A 16,767-nucleotide genomic window follows, 5' to 3' on the forward strand; every position below is an offset into this window, starting at 1 on the left:
ATTTTCATGGTGCTTCATTTCATGGTGATGATGGTTCATCATCACCAGGTGGTGGTGGCAGTCATTGTCACCAGGTGGTGGTGGCAGTCATTGTCACCAGGTGGTGGTGGCAGTCATTGTCACCAGGTGGTGGTGGCAGTCATTGTCACCAGGTGGTGGTGGCAGTGTCATATATACTGCAGATATAAGGGTGAATTTGTTAAAAAGAGGTTGGAATTTTGATGGTTTGACTATATAGTAAATGGTGTTTTATCTACTCCCAAAAACAGGTTATATAGTTCTACTATAAAATACTGTAGTGAGATGGTAATGTTTGGATGTAACAAGTTCCTATGCAGTGGTAGGGATTTGATGCAACTCAATCCATCTGAGTAAGATTCCTCTCTGTGTGTACATGAAGTTACAACCATGAATAAGTAACCTGATGATGCAAATTTCAAAGAGTAGGGACAAACCTTCATTAATAATTTCACGAATACTGTCAACTACTTCTGGAAGCATTGCATTCCACAGTTCATTTGTTGTAACCGTCTTCTCCACTGGTGTATTCTTTTTGTCTGAAGATTCTAATATAATGCCAGGTGACATTTCTTGGAGCTTCTTCAATTCTATTTCATACTGTGATTGTAGTTCTTCCAATGGCAACTGAAAAAATGTACTTATTATACATAAGATACATATTTTCATTGTCTGAACCTGACTCCCTTTCTTTCATTTCTCTAAAAAATTATTACAGTATATAGAATCTAAAACATCATTATTCCATTTCACACTTCCCTATATATTTGGATCATGCAGACATAAAGCATGTATAACAAGGGCCCAAGTGCATGCAGAGAAAGAAAATTAAAGGTTCATACACACTTTACTCGTCATATAAACTATAATCTATAACAGTAAATTAGTACCTACCAATTCCCAAACAAGCTAGGGAAAGCATTGAAGTCTGGGGGGTTAAACAATAACAAAATTATATTATCTTTTAATGCAAGAATAATATTAAGATGCATCAAAGTTCATTTTATAAGAACAGTAAGAACTTCAGAGCCCTTATTGTATTTTGCAATATTAAATAACAGAACACATTTCAAGGAAATTATAGCCCCATTGGCTTTAAAGGGAAGAAAACTTTGAATTAAAAATACAGTACTAACCTTGGCAGCAAATGGATTGCCTTTTACAAATGCAGTTAATAATTGAACTGCATTCTTTCGTACAATTGAGGACTTGTCCTGCAAGCGCCCTAATACAAGCTTTAGTATTCTGTGCTGTCTCCGTAAAGGAACGGCTTTCTCTGTTATTAATTCATTCCATATCTGTAGAACCTGTAAAAGAAAAATGTTTAATGATAATGATAACTAGTGGGATATAGAATAGTGGGATAACTAGTGGAATAAGTCTGGGAAAATGCTAAATAATTTATCATATTTTTATGTACATCTTTTAACAGCACCATTGCAGCACACAGTATCTGTATTAACTTTTATTATTTATTGCTTATTATGTAATTACAGTATTAAGAACAGAAGAATAAAGGGAACTGCAGAAGGTCTAATGATCCGTACAAAACCACTCCTATTTACATCAACCCACTCACTCCTATATAATTCTAACCTATGTTTGAAACTATAAGAACACAAGAACATAACAAATAAAAGTTCATTAACACTGCACTCAGGGTAGGCAGGCTTGTCTCTTACTTACCTTACTGCGAACAAAAGCATGAACATCATGAATGTGATCCTCTAAGTGGTCAAGACACTGATCACGTAACTCTTTGCTCTTGAAATCAAGATCTTCTCCACTGAGCACTTTAAGTACTAAAGACCCAAGGATAGACAACACACAATTCCGCATACTCTGTGCCTATAAAATAAAATATATATATAAATATATATAATTTATTTATTTTCCAAAAGTCCTGCAAAATTAAAAGTTTATATACTGTACTACAATTGTTTTAATGAAATCCACTGAATTAACATAAAACCATCTTTAAATAAGGAAATTACTACAAGCAATTTTTAATGTAATTTACCATCATAAATATCTACTGCTTTTCATACTTGAGCTTTTTGAAAGCTTCTTGTTTTTATAATCAAACTCACCTCTTCATGTAAAAAATTAATTAATAAGCTAAGTGATGGCATCACCACTTGTGGACATTTATCTGAAACCTCCATGAGAAATTGAGAGAAATTGCGAAGACCTGAGGTGTCTTTCAACAAGTCCCTGGCATCCACTTTAGATATTTCTCGTACCAGTTCAGCCACCACTGATTTTATCCCAAAGGATTCAACCAGGAGAATTACTCCCTGGGCAGCAGGAGTCACCATATGCTCAAAGTGTTGCAACAGCTGTGGAAAGATAATAAAACTTTCAGTACAAAAATAAAAATTAATCAGCATGGCAGAGGTAAAAAATAGTAAAACTACTTTGAATTGGTCCCTTAGATGCTTCTGAACATTAGAAAGTCTAGAGAGGAGAATGACAAAGTTAACTCCTGGCATTAGAAGACTCCCTAACACAGAGATGAAGAATGTTTAATTTACAATTGTTGGCCGAGATTTGCTTTCTCAGACTATTCGGTACTTGATGCTGTTTTGGAATCCTGATTTGTGTTTTTTGGGTGGTTTTTCTGACTACTTTGAACTCACCTGCTTTCTGGTCTTTGCCTCACTATTCCTTTTCCAATCTTGTGACAGTTGGAGGCTTTTTGTATCGGGGTGGAGAGCTCTATATTTAATACTGGATTCTGTTCTGTATTCATTTTGTTTCAATCCTGGAAAGAGACAATTTCTGCCCCTGGCCTTTTAGCCCACCCTTCCATCAATGCGTCCTTGTGGCCTTGCCCCTTTCACTCTCCTCTAGTGAGGAGTTTGGGGTTAGGTTATGACATTTCACTGACTTTTCCTGAGGGCTATCACCTGTGGGTCATTGTTCTGTTCGGCCATTTTGCTTTCCTACATTGCTCACATTTTGACTTCCTTTGGAACTCGGCTACCTTGGCCTGTCCTGGGAATGTTGGGTCACAATAGCCAGGGGATGTAGGGTAAAAGATTGCTTAGCCATATTTCAGTACAATTGCTAGTGTCTAGTAATTGTAAGTAGGAGTGCCCTGTTTTGAACCCATGTTGTCCAGAGTTATGCACATGCTGTGATTCCATGTGTTTTGTGATGTTACTTTTTAGCACTATTTCAAACACTTGTGATTTGTGATGATAATGCTGTTCATCTATAATTAATTGACTGCTTTATTTGCTCTTTCATGGAGTAGAGCTATTTCTGCTGAATTAAGTATGTCGGGTTACTACCAGTATCTAGGATCTACATCCAAATAATGTTTAGGGCCTATGATAGTGATTTTTTGCAATTCTTGATGAATATAGAATTCCAGGAATCTAGGCCTGGTGCAGAATGCATGACAATACTGTACTATGAATAATTACTTTGAAGTTCTGCTTCTAGATATAAAATGATATGAAGTTAGCAGTGTAAATTGGCTTTCCTCGTGAATTCAGTGACCATCTATAGGGGGTGTTGAGCTGATTTTCCTATTCTTATGTCTGATCGCTCAGTGTCGATTAAGATATTCTCTTCACTGTCTTCTTATTCCAACTATGTAATAGGAGCTTTTGTAAAGTTACATATCATAATGGAAGCATCTGTGGTATCAGCTCAGGAAGGAGTTTTTTGCTTAACTCCTTTATTATAATGAACATATTGGAAAGTGTGAGGGAGAAGCTAGCTCATAGGCAGCAGCAGTGATACATTTTATTAATACAGTACCTCTATAGATTCTGGTGGCATTGTAAAGATCAAAATCTCATTTTTCAAGTCATACAATGGGATTTTCAGTAACATAATATTTTTTATTTTTAATTCCACAAGAACAGCTATAACTTTCTTAAATATGCAAAAACTTATTAAACGAAGGCACCATCCCTGGAAGGTTATTTAGCATAAATTTCTTAATTGGCTGGATATGGACAATTTACCCAATACTAACATGGGCTCATAGTGTCATGAACATTTTGAAAGGTAAAATAAATCACTTGCCTGAAATCTAAATCCCTGCCAGCAGCACTGCTATGAGATAGTCAGAAAGACTGTGAAGTGCTTGAGGTAAAGAACCCTCCTGGACATAATGCTGCCCCTTGGAGGTGGTTGGTGAGGGTACCAAAGTGGATGGAGTTCAAGCCTTCCTTGGCATCACTTCTGATGCCACGGAAGGCTTGAGAGGGCGTTGATTTTATATATGTACCTTCTGGTCATTAGACTGTTCTCCAGTTCTACTTAATATTAATATGATCCTGCAGGGAGTGTTTGAAAAATTCCTATTTGCACTGGTGTTAGACTGTTCTCATGATTTTGTCTTGCTGGTCATGACATACCTTACATTATGATGCAATCAAGTAGGACAGTTAATAAAAACATTTAAACATCATAAAAGTATCATTACTAGGGATATACAATTATAAAGTACCCTTTCTGATTTTAAAAAGTATGTTCAAAGTTTGGTATAAAATTTAATAATTGCTGTCTAGGGATTACTACAACACCCTAAAGCTGAACTAAATTTATTTCTAGACATCCCTAGATAGCCCATAAACTTAAAATACAGTACTGTATACTGAAAATCATAAGATTCTTTGACAATTGATCAGCCAAGGTTTCTAAGCCAAGAAATAGCTGTGATTTATGAGGACTGCATTTATGTTAAACTAATATTTTATGATCATGTTCGATGCCATAAATATGTCCTAGAATCTCTTATCTTTTCTTATGGATCTGTATATTATAAGCATTAAAAAATTCTTACATACCTGCATAAGTTTCAGGGCACACCCCAGACCATGATTGAACTTTTTTATCAATGTACCAATTATCTGGAATATGGAGTCACGAGTGGGTTTTGTGCGTGCTAAGTTCATACTCGGTGATTCAAGGATCTTGTAACAACAGTTGGCAATCAAACTGAAAAATTAAGCTTTTATATAAAATCACATGAGATTCATAAATTTGTTATGTACCTAGATTGTTTTTTAAATTCTACTGGGGATAGAGCCTCAATATTAGTGACATGATAAATACGCTAGCAAGAAGCCAGCTTAAAAAAAAAAGGCAAAAGCCTAAAACAAGTTTCCGGACAACCAAAACAAAAAAGGGTACTGTACTTCTCTGAACACTTTCGCATGCTGATGATACTGTACTGTATCATCAGCTACTTTCACCTTCAAATTCCTGATATTGTTTATTCCTACTTTTTTATTTTTATTTGTTTTTACTTCTGTATACTTACACACATTCATTTCCAAACATTTTGATACCAAAATCAATGTACTAACCCAATAAACAGCTTAAAAAAATCTTTCGTGTTTTAGTAATAAGCTGCCAGTGACCATAGATAATCTGTGCAGCAGACACTGTATACCTCCATTCCTTCCCAGAAGACAAGTGTTTATGATATAACTGGTAAACAAAACAAATTCTCACTGGATATAACTGATGAATATGAATACCTGATACAATATAATTTACATATTACAAGACTTGGATTTAATCACAAAATCAGAAATGTGTCAGTTATATTTGCTATGATAACTGAACATATGACCTCTTCACGTCAAGGTTTCTACTATGTCAACCCTTCAGATTTTAAAGATGCTTCTTCCACTTAGGGTGCTTAAGCAAACACTTTAGGTCTTTCAGTACAGTATGGTAGAAAGCAAGAAAGCTTCCTAAATGCCTCATTATGCTTAGAACTTCCAAATCATAACATTTCATAAAGTTACAGTAAAATGGAAATTCATAAGCAAAATTCATTATCCATGGCTGACATAGGAGCTGAAATATTTACAAGCCCCAAATAAATTTAATCATTGACATGGAAAGCTGCACTTCATGTGAGGCCTAATTAACTACACCACTCACTTGACAAAATCTTCTTCCATGATAGGAGGTTCCCACAGACGTTGCAATGGGTACTGCAGAACAGAGAAAATCTGTAGTAACATGTGATTTCTCTCTTCTTCCCAATCCATGACATCATCAGAAGTTCGAGCAGTCTTTTTTCGTGCCTGCAATATTTTAAACAAAATTATGCTCTCTTGGAAATTTATCTAATAATTTATATAGTAAATGGATGATAAGAAAAAATTACATTCATACCAAAACATTTATATTTAATGCCCATATCCTTATGTCCCCTAACACTTTCCAGTGAATCAAAGTACAGTACAGTGAATGCATTATTCCTTATTGACAATTACTTCATCATAATCGAGTACAGTATACATAAATAGTAGGCTCATCTAATAACGCCTACATCTATACCTTTAGCATTTAAAAGCACTTCTAACTGAGAATAATTAAATAATTTTCTTAGTGAATGTTTCTAATCTTTTTTCCATATTACAGGCTCGCATTATCTTTTATTCCAAAATGTTTCCCACCCCTATATTGTTAACTCATAGATGACAGCTTACTTCACATGACATTTTCAATCAGTGATTAATCAGGTTTATGTTGTACCTGCATTATCTTTCTACACTATAAAAATTTAAGGATATTAGGGTTTGCTTATAAATCCCAATAGTCAAATTTTGGGAACTGTATCATTATTAGAATTTAATTTATTTGAAATTCTGTGCTGTACTGAATATCCAAGTACTGTATGTGTAAACACTATAGGGAAGGGTTGGAAGGAGCCAAGCATAGGGTACCGAGCTGATCAGTGGGTCAGAAGAGAGCTGCTCCAACAGTGTGTGTGAAGAACTGTGCCAGGGCAGTGTGGTTGTCTAGAGGATAGTCTGGTCAGAAGAGAGCTGCTCCAACAGTGTGTGAAGAACTGTGCCAGGGCAGTGTGCCATGGTTGTCTAGTGGATAATCTGGTCAGAAGAGAGCTGCTCCAACAGTGTGCGAAGAACTGTGCCAGGGCAGTGTGCCATGGTTGTCTAGAGGATAGTCTGGTCAGAAGAGAGCTGCTCCAACAGTGTGCATGAAGAACTGTGCCAGGGCAGTGTGCCATGGTTGTCTAGAGGATAGTCTGCACATTCAGTGTAAACAAGTTGGGGAATTACACTTCCCAGAACTACCCCAAAATTCAAAGACAATGTAATGTGACACTATGTATGCAACCATGTTTAGAGACAACAAAAATAACACAACAAAGACAACAAAGAGGGTTTAAAAACCCTCTTTGATACACAACTATCAATAAATTTCCATTTCTACTTACACATGGAACATATGCAATCAGTTATTTTTAAAGGTGGAGAGCAAATAACTATAATAAAAGTTAGATAAAATAATTCAGTCACATTATTGAGTCATCATCTGCAGATAAAATCATTCAGAAATATTTGTAAAAAATTTATATCATACCTTTAATATTAGGGTATGTTGTCTATTTGAAATACATTAAAGGACTAATCACAGACATCTATATAAAAGCCTTATATCACTCTTACACACAGAAATCACAATAGCATGATATATCAAATGAACACATCCACAAGGGACTCTCAAACGCGGCTCAGGTGACTAAGGCGCAGCTGGGAACATCCCATGCGTAGGTTCAAACCCTCATCACGACCCTTGTGGATTTGTTTATATCACTCTTGTTTTAATTCCCTATTTCAGTTAATGTTAGTAGATAAAGTACTTATTTCCTACCTTGCCAAGCAATAATGTGTCAGTGGTTGGTTTGTTGTAGTTATTTTCAAAAGCTTCAGTAAGGTTGCATGCCAAATAAGTGGTCATCTTCAGAACATTCAGCCAGTTGTGCTTTTCACGGCCTGACATCTCTCCATCAAGTAGAAGAGCTAGTTCAGCAGACAGCTTTCCCATTGCTGTAGAGCATAATAAAAAATAAGTGTTTTTGCTTAGTACATCACACCGTAAGTGGGAAGCTGAGGTCAAGCAGCACATTAAAATCTTACATCAAGTTTAAACGATACCATGAATGCAATACATGCTCGCCTCTCAAGGAATGTAATCTCGACACTAATACTGCTATTATACTATTGCAGCTGCAACTATTACCACTACCATATATGTTTTATGAGAATTATATTCCATGTGCTTTCAACCTGTATGGGGAAATAGGGGGATAACACAGTCCAAAACTTTAAAGGATTCTGATAAAGAAAGAGATCTAGGGGTGGTTCTGGATAGAGAACTGTCTCTTGAGAATCACATAAAGAACATTGTGCAAGGAGCCCATGCTGTGTTTTCTAACTTCAGAATTGCTTTTAAATGTATGGATGGCAAAATATTGAAGAAATTATTCACGACTGTTATGAGACCAAAACTGGAATATGCAGCAATTATATGATGCTCATTTCTCACAAGCACATAAACTAACTGGAAAAGCTGCAAATACATGCAAGTAAATTGCTTCTGGAACTGAAAGACAAGAGCTACGAGGATAAGCTGGAGCATATACCAAAACTAGAAAATAGAAGAAAAAGAGGTGATATGATCACTATGTATAAAACAGTAACAAGAATCGACAAAATTGACAAAGAATTCATGAAACCTGAAACATCAAGAACAAGAGGTCATAGATTCAGGGTAAGCAAATAAAGCTACTAACAAAACATTAAAAAGTTCACTTTTGCAAACAGTGCTAGATGGTTGGAAAATGTTAAGCGAGACTGTGGTGGATGCCAAAACCATCATAAGTTTCAGTCATATGACAAACGATACTCACTTTCCCCTTCAGAGCAAGAGATATTGCCGAAATACTGGGAATACAGAGAACATATATAGCATACATAGATGCGATAAAGCACCTAAACTATTGGGGTGCTTTATTGTTTCAAAACTCTCTAAGTGTACTCCCTAGAAAGGAGATGAGAGAAGTATCAAATAATATTCACATGGAAAATAGTAGAGGGCAAGGTCCCAAATCTATACAGTAAAATAACAACATACTGGAGTGAACGATATGGAAGGAAATGCAGAATAGAACCAGTGAAGAGCAGAGGTGCCATAGGCACAATCAGAGAATACTGTATGAACATCAGAGGTCCACTGATATTCAACATCCTCACAACAAGCATAAGAAATATTGCCAGAACAAACGTGGACGTCTTCAAGAGAGAACTGGATATTTTTCTTCAAGAGATCTGGACCAACCAGGCTGTGGTGGATATGTGGTCCTGCAAGCTGCTCCAAGTAACAGCCTGGTGGCCCAAGTTCTCAAGTCAAGCCTGGCCCCCGGGCCGGGCTAGGGGAGTAGAACTCCCAGAACCCCATCCAGGTATGAACAGTACTGGGAAGGTGGGACACCACAAGTGTAGCTCTCATCCTGTAATTACACTTAAGTAATAACTTAGGTAATTCCTTCACCAAGTCTCAGCCAGCATCCCACTGTACTCACTGACCTGATGCAACTGAGGGGGGCACCTCTCAACTGGGATCCTGACAGCTGTTCTTCCTTTCAACTAAGTGGCATTGGCAATCCCTGTAATAGTAGTTTTGCGAAGACAAATGCTATATTTTGGTTCAATTTGTTATATGATTACATTTAGTTTATGCATAGTGCGTTTTTAAATGTGTGCTATTTTGCTGAGGAGTTCGGGTTCTCCACTGTGAGTTGACTCCTCTTTAATGATCTCACCTCCAGGTTGCTGCATGGGACTTACTCTCCACAGCAAGCCCTATTGAGGAGTTGATGTAGTTAGTTCTGCAATTGTATGTAAATAGCATATGACTGATTCCTATGTGCTTTGGTGCCTTGCACTTTAGCAGTGGGTGCACTTTTGCTCATTATTCGAGGTTTCAAACACCCTCCATTGCCAGACTTTTCCAACATGAGTTATATGGGCAAATTGCACACGAACTGCCTTTGCATTTGGCATGCCTTACTGTTTACAGAACAGAGCAGTCAAAACCCAATGCTTTCTGGAGTTTTATTTACTGCTACTGTGCAACATTTGGCCACTCAGTTTTAACTTAACTTATACTTTTGGTAATAGATAAGCATCTTAAGTTTCACATCAACATAATGAGGCATTCTCAAACTTCTGAACAAACACTTGATTAAAATGAAAAACAAAAACTTACACCACCATAAGGCATTTCCCTTTGGAATATAATTTCAGTATTACTGTTAACATTTTATTGGACTATTTTCTGGTGCACTTTGAGATTAATATACTTTTCAATTGTCCAATGTGTATTCTAGGTTTTATTTGTCAAGCTAACAACTAAACTATATATCATCAAAGGTTATGTATAACACCCACATTCTATTAAAAATATAGAGTACACTAATTTTTGTTTACTAACCATTTACCAGAATATCCAATGATCGATGCTTAAACTCATCATCAACAGATGCAAAATTGACCAAAATGCTGTAAAATGCATCAAAACATTGCTCTCTGATAATAAACTTGGGTCCATCTTGTCTAAACAACACATGTGCCTCTGAAATGAAATAAATATGTAAGAAATTACTGTATATTAATTGCACTACATTATAATAAGGTTATGAGTATAAAGTGTTATGAGTTATAAAGTTAGGAGTAAATAAATAACTCATTTGAGTTATGAGTATAATAAGGTTATGAGTGTGAGGCCGATAGAGCTTTCGTCTAAGTATTCGCCTAGTTCACCTAGTTGTGCTTGCGGGGGTTGAGCTCTGGTTCTTTCGGCCCACCTTTCAACTGTCAATCAATCAACAGATTCCCCCCCCCCCCCTGGGAAGCAGCCCATAACAGCTGTAACTCAGGTACCTATTTACTGCTAGACAAGAGGGGCATCAGGGTGAAAGACACTCTTCCCATTTGTTTCCGCCATCGCCAGGGATCGAGTCCTGGTCCAAAGGACTACGTATCCAGTGTACTGTCCACTCAGCTACCAGGCGCCCCTATTAACTAAATAAGTCCAAGATTAACTTTGTTAGTCCTTTTTATAGGCTATCTAGGGAACACATGCCCTACAATCTTATTTGTCTTTATTTTAGAAAAGTTATAGAATGAGTTATAGCTTAAGATCTTTATTAATCATGACACCCACACCATATTTGCATTCAAATTTGTATTATAAGCCATTATCCAGTCACCAAAAATAAATACTATATCTCAATAAACTACAAACCCCACCAAAGCATACTGAAACACCATATGCAGGCGATGAGTCACAATAACGTGGCTAAAGTATGATGACCAGACCACACACTAGAATGTGAAGGGACAACGACATTTCGGTCACCATGCTACTTTGCACAATAACATCAGATGCAAATGCTCCGTGGTTCCCATGAAACGAGCCACTGAACATGGGAGGTGGCCGATGATGGTGCCTAAACAGAGATGGCCGCTGGGAATCATGAGCCGATACATCATAACAAAGCACAGTACTGTATTTGTAAACTTTTATATTTCATGGCGGCAATACCCATACAGTACTTACATTCACTGTCCCTTCTGTTTCTTAAAAATACTTGTAGCAAATGAACAATTAATCTAGATTACTGTACAAGTTTTCTTTTATAATATTTGGGTCTCTCACAGGCTACTCTTCGTTCATATCTAAGAAATATGAGAAATCAGGAAGAGATCGGGTGTAGCATGGTCAAGTGTGGCACCATGGCAAAGTAACAATGTTGTAAGGGGCACAAAGAGAAAATAAGTTATTAATACAGTACAGTACTTTAATAATGGAAATGTGTCGAAAGAACCTCTAGAATTATTGTCTTACCTTGAATCTTCTTTGGTATTTCTCGACTAATGGAGATGTTGGTGACAACATACTGTCGTGTGCTTGTCGACTCTTGAAGAGCATCCAAACTTAAGGGAATAACAAAATCAAATGACTCCATCTGAAAGGGGGGAAATATGTAAATTTAATGGCAGGACCAAAAACCATGAATCAATATTACTTTTGTAATTTATGATTATCTTTCTTTTCATGTAAATGATACCAGTTACACAAACTAAGCCATTCAGCTTTATTAAACATATATATTGTTTATTTAAAAGTTTACTTAGATACATTTGTTTTCAAACAATATGATGTGGGCCTTTTCTATGTTTAATATTAGCTGTGGGATTCAGATCTTGAGCCCATTATGAGCTTCTGTAACCTCATCCACTACACCAGATGGGCATGGGGTGCATAATAAATAAACTAAAAAAAATTGTTGGATGATGTGCATACAAGAAACATTTTCTTTAGTTCATCATTTACTACAGCAATACCATTAATGGTATGTGGGCTGGGGCTAGAGAAGATAAAGGTAGTGTCATCTGCAAAAGAAAATAGCTACTGGCAAGGGTCAAGAATATTAGAAGCATTTGACAAGTCATTGATAGACAGTATACAGAAAATAGAAGTGATCTTGGTATGCTTCCCTGTGGTACAGTACTCTTGTGGTTAATGGGAGTAGAAGATGAAATATTACTGATGAATATATATTTGTCTCTTGTTGAAGTACAATTTAAAATAATTCAGAGATTAGTCTCAAATTTCACTGCTGAATTGAACAGTAGTAGTAGTTGTGATTTAAGGTATTAATAAGTTTTCTTAAGTCATTGAAGAGGCCCATGTGATAACTTTAGTAGAGGCAAGTAGTTTAAGAATTTTTATATCATTGGTACTCCTTGAGATCTGAAGCCAAATTAGCTGGAACTTAATGCTGAAATTTACATGGTTGGAGCACAACTGTTTGTATACAATAAAAATATAAATAATAATAATAATGATAATAATAATAATAATAATAATAATAATAATAATAATAATATTCCAGTAATATTGTTATTTTTCAAATATAAAGGAACATGTTACAGTGGATAATTAGTAGGTACAGTAATTGAACATTACATAAAGCTACTAATTATGCAGTGTTTTGGGCATAGCAAAATTATTTATCAAATTTAGCTTGAAATTTCATAAGGTTAACATTTAATTCTATATGAGAAGCTACATACAATATATGAATTGCTCAAGAATTTTACCATATAACATACATTTCTGTAAATGATACTTATTAAAGAAAGGCATAGTCTACTTTATTATTGAATTTCTAGCTTTTGTAGCAGTACAAATATAGTATTTAACATTCCTAATAACAGCAAACACTGAATTATTTACAATGAAGAAAGGTGGGCGAATTTTGTTGCAAGATGTTAATTAGGCATGTCTTAGAAATGCTTTAAAATGGTTGAGAGCAGAACAGAATTTAATTGCATTTTGGAGGTCATTCCACAATTTAGAACCCTTTTAAAGAATTTAGTCATATATTTGAGATCAGTCTAACTGTTTATGTAAGCTGTATCACTGCTTTTGTGCACTGGTGTTCAACTTCTGTTGTATATTGGAAGGTTTGTGATTCAAGAGATTTGTTAGAGCAGAGTGATGACTGGAGCAAATATTTCACTAATGTTACTTCGGTTTTGAATGAATGGGTTAAGATGTCTGAGGGACCGATTGACAATGAGTATAGTGAGTTGGGACAGCTACCCGCAAGATATGCAACATTTATCAGTTTCTGGGATAATAATGGCACGGTTAGTCCGTCCTACCTCAGCTCAGCGGTGAATCTTCTGTCGTATCTTAGCTCAGCAGTAAGCGTCTTAATCTATCATAGATGAGCGGTGAGCCTCCAGGTGTTTACAACACAACAAGGTTCGTGATTACCATACGTTAAAAAATCCCACTGGCCAGGAGTAAAGTTCATCACTCCTCTTCCCGCGCAAATTATTGTTTACAAAATAGTTTTGAAGGGAGCGTCAAAGGCACCAGCCAATGAGAACCCAGTGTGAGGCTGCTGCTGCCCTCTACCGCCAGGCCCAGCAACCTCACCAGTTCTTGAAACCACCAAACTGACATCTTGAAAATCCCTTTTTGAAGCTAGGGCGCGTATAATTTTCTTTATATATTTATATATTCACTATATATAGAGTTTTTACAGTCTTGTAAAGCCACTAACAGACATAGCGTTTCGGTCAGATCATTATTTCTAATTTTCCCTGGAATACAACCCGCCAAATTAATTAAAATTATTTTTTTTTTATTCTTGTATTCAGGAAAAGTACATACATAGTTGATTTACAAAAATAATGTTGGATTTATAGATAGAGCTAGTACATACAATACCTAAAGCCACTAAGCCACTAATTTCGGGCAAATTGTTTAACAACTAGGTACCCATTCACTGTCGGCCGATGGCTGAGTGGACAGCACGCTGGACACGCAATCCTGTGGCCCGGGTTCGATTCCCGGCGCCCGGGCAGTTTCTTTCACTCTGATGCTCCTGTTACCTAGCAGTAAATAGGTACCTGGGAGTTAGACAGCTGTTACGAGCTACTGCCTGTGTGTGTGTGTGAAAAAAAATGAGTTAGTAGTTAGTAACAGTTGATTGATTGACAGTTGAGAGGCGTGCCGAAACCGCAGAGCTCAACCCCCACAAGTACAACTAGGTGAATACTGCTGGGTGGAGAGAGGCTACAATTAAGGATCGGCTCCCAGTCAATCCTCCCCGGCCAGGATACAAACTCAGGCCAAAGCACTTAAGAAGCGCGGGGCTTAGCTTGGCACAGTTTTACCACTGCGCCAAAGGGACTACAATTGGGACTATAGAGTTGTGTCCGGACCACGGTCGTGTGCGGTCGCAAGGTTGGCGCTCTTGGCGTCCGCTGCTTGGTGGGAGGTGGAGTATTGCCTCCACACTCTTCGTTTTTGCACGTGGTGATACAGGATATTGTGAATTTGTTCTCGATTGTTGACAGCGTCGAAGAAATGGCTGAGGCGATATGCCTAAGTGGTAGTGAGGAGAACAGACAAGATGATAAGAGACCGTTTGAAGTAGTAGTGAACAGATTTTCAGAACAGAACAGAGAAAAAATTGCGCGCGCATCAAGCGGGGCACTTAAAGCGCGCCCCGGGGACCCGGCGATTCATTATATGAGACGCCTACACTCACTCATGATACAGACAACAGAAACAATATCTGTCACGGAGATGTACCACGAAGCAGGCACCAAAACACTCAAGGTACGATGTTCCTCCACAACTGAAGTCAACAAACTCCTTCAACAGGGAATCAAAATACACAACATCAGCACTCCTCTTACCACATCACCCTTGTTAAATTTCTTAACTCAGTTTAATGTTTCAAATGTTACCAAATCTTGCAAGGATTCCCAGTACTACTTAAAGTGCTCCGAACAGGGGCCACTTTTGATGACTAAACCACAGCTTAGAAGATAGAGAAGCAACGACGTTTCGGTTCGTCCTGGACGGACCGAAACGTCGTCGCTTCTCTATCTTCTTTGTGGTTTAGTCATCATTTCTTCAGCCACGTTAGTGACTCATTGTCTGCCCAGGAACACTGCTGGACTGGTTGCAACAGCACTACACTCGAATGCAAATCCTGCGATGGGCCGCACTCAGAGTATTATCACGCCAAAGAATATTAGTCCCACATACGCAATGCACACTTTTTTATAACAGTCCCATATACACATGATAATATAAACTCCAATAACACTGTTGCTTCCTAATGAGGGAGTTCAGATAGTTTGAATGCATAAAGGTTGTACATTACCTTCCTGATGGCGAGGTACTCCATGCCACGGGAGATCTGGTAGGCCCACGAGAGTAAAGTGTCAGAGGCGCCCAGGAGCTCAGAATGTGACCCGCAGAACGACCCGGACCTAATTGCGTTATTTCTACTGCTTGCTCCTGCTGAAGAGACTGTGCGCTTAGCCCAGGTCTTCTGTTATTAGGACTGCCGGTTTCATGAATATTAGACAGTAACTAGAGCTCTATCATACCTGCTCTGACAGATGTGAAAAGTGAAAGCTTTCGCCATCACCACCCCCCAGTTCATTCTACTTGCTTACCAGCCTTATGATACTTTAATTCCCGTTGCTGGGACAGGAAGCCTGCACTTAGGCTTATTAAGGTCCCCCTTGGCTAACTACTCAACCTGTCCTCCTACAAAGAACGTCGCTTTTCGCTCGCATGCGTTACATAAGGCCAAAAAATTTCGCAGTAGAAAATTGAAGCGGCTCGCGAAAGTGACAGGTGCATGTTCCCAGCTGTCACTAGCAGGTGCATGTTCCCAGCTGTCACTAGCAGGTGCATGTTCCCAGCTGTCACTAGCAGGTGCATGTTCCCAGCTGTCACTAGCAGGTGCATGTTCCCAGCTGTCACTAGCAGGTGCATGTTCCCAGCTATCACTAGCAGGTGCATGTTCCCAGCTGTCACTAGCAGGTGCATGTTCCCAGCTGTCACTAGCAGGTGCATGTTCCCAGCTGTCACTAGCAGGTGCATGTTCCCAGCTGTCACTAGTAGGTGCATGTTCCCAGCTGTCACTAGCAGGTGCACGTTCACTTATGAGTCTAGGAGGTGCAAGTTCCCAACTGTATTGGCATATTTGGCTGACAGGTAGGCTGTTCAATGGGTTTATAACCCCAAGTTAGAAAAAAGCATCTGTTTTCTGTCCTTCATTGTGGCTTGTTAAGTTTTAAGCCATTGCTACTGTTATATCGAACCTTTTAATGAAGTGGTCTGGATCAATATTCACCAAATTGTTCAGCCTTTTAAAGTTTCAATGAGATCAGCCCTGTCATATCTGGTTTGCAGTGCAGTACTGTATTGTATTGTTAGTCCTGTGGTTTTCAACCATTCCTGGTACAAGAGTCTACTTAGTTCTGGGACAAGTTTTGCCACCCAGTGTTGAAGTTTCTCCAAAGTGTATACCAGAAAATATAGTTTCTCCAAAAGTTCGCAAGTTTAATTGCA

At 37.8% G+C, this 16,767-nt stretch overlaps 1 protein-coding gene across 2 annotated transcripts in view; it reads right to left on the reverse strand.

Moving 5' to 3' along the window:
• Positions 1-13,785, reverse strand: part of LOC123762541 (condensin complex subunit 1) — a 47,020-nt gene extending 33,235 nt beyond the window's left edge. For both annotated transcript variants that reach the window (XM_045749040.2, XM_069332532.1), the window contains exons 1-10: positions 13,542-13,785; positions 11,716-11,836; positions 10,300-10,440; positions 7,678-7,853; positions 5,935-6,080; positions 4,827-4,977; positions 2,109-2,357; positions 1,705-1,866; positions 1,155-1,325; positions 456-645 (exon numbers count right to left, since the gene is read on the reverse strand). In XM_045749040.2, coding sequence (XP_045604996.2) covers positions 456-645; positions 1,155-1,325; positions 1,705-1,866; positions 2,109-2,357; positions 4,827-4,977; positions 5,935-6,080; positions 7,678-7,853; positions 10,300-10,440; positions 11,716-11,836 — 1,507 coding nt within the window. In that variant the 5' untranslated portion in view covers positions 13,542-13,785. The remainder of the gene's footprint in view (positions 1-455; positions 646-1,154; positions 1,326-1,704; positions 1,867-2,108; positions 2,358-4,826; positions 4,978-5,934; positions 6,081-7,677; positions 7,854-10,299; positions 10,441-11,715; positions 11,837-13,541) is intronic.
• Between the last annotated feature and the right edge of the window lie 2,982 nt (positions 13,786-16,767).

This window comes from Procambarus clarkii, chromosome 27 (genome assembly GCF_040958095.1).
Source record: "Procambarus clarkii isolate CNS0578487 chromosome 27, FALCON_Pclarkii_2.0, whole genome shotgun sequence".
NCBI lineage: Eukaryota > Metazoa > Arthropoda > Malacostraca > Decapoda > Cambaridae > Procambarus > Procambarus clarkii.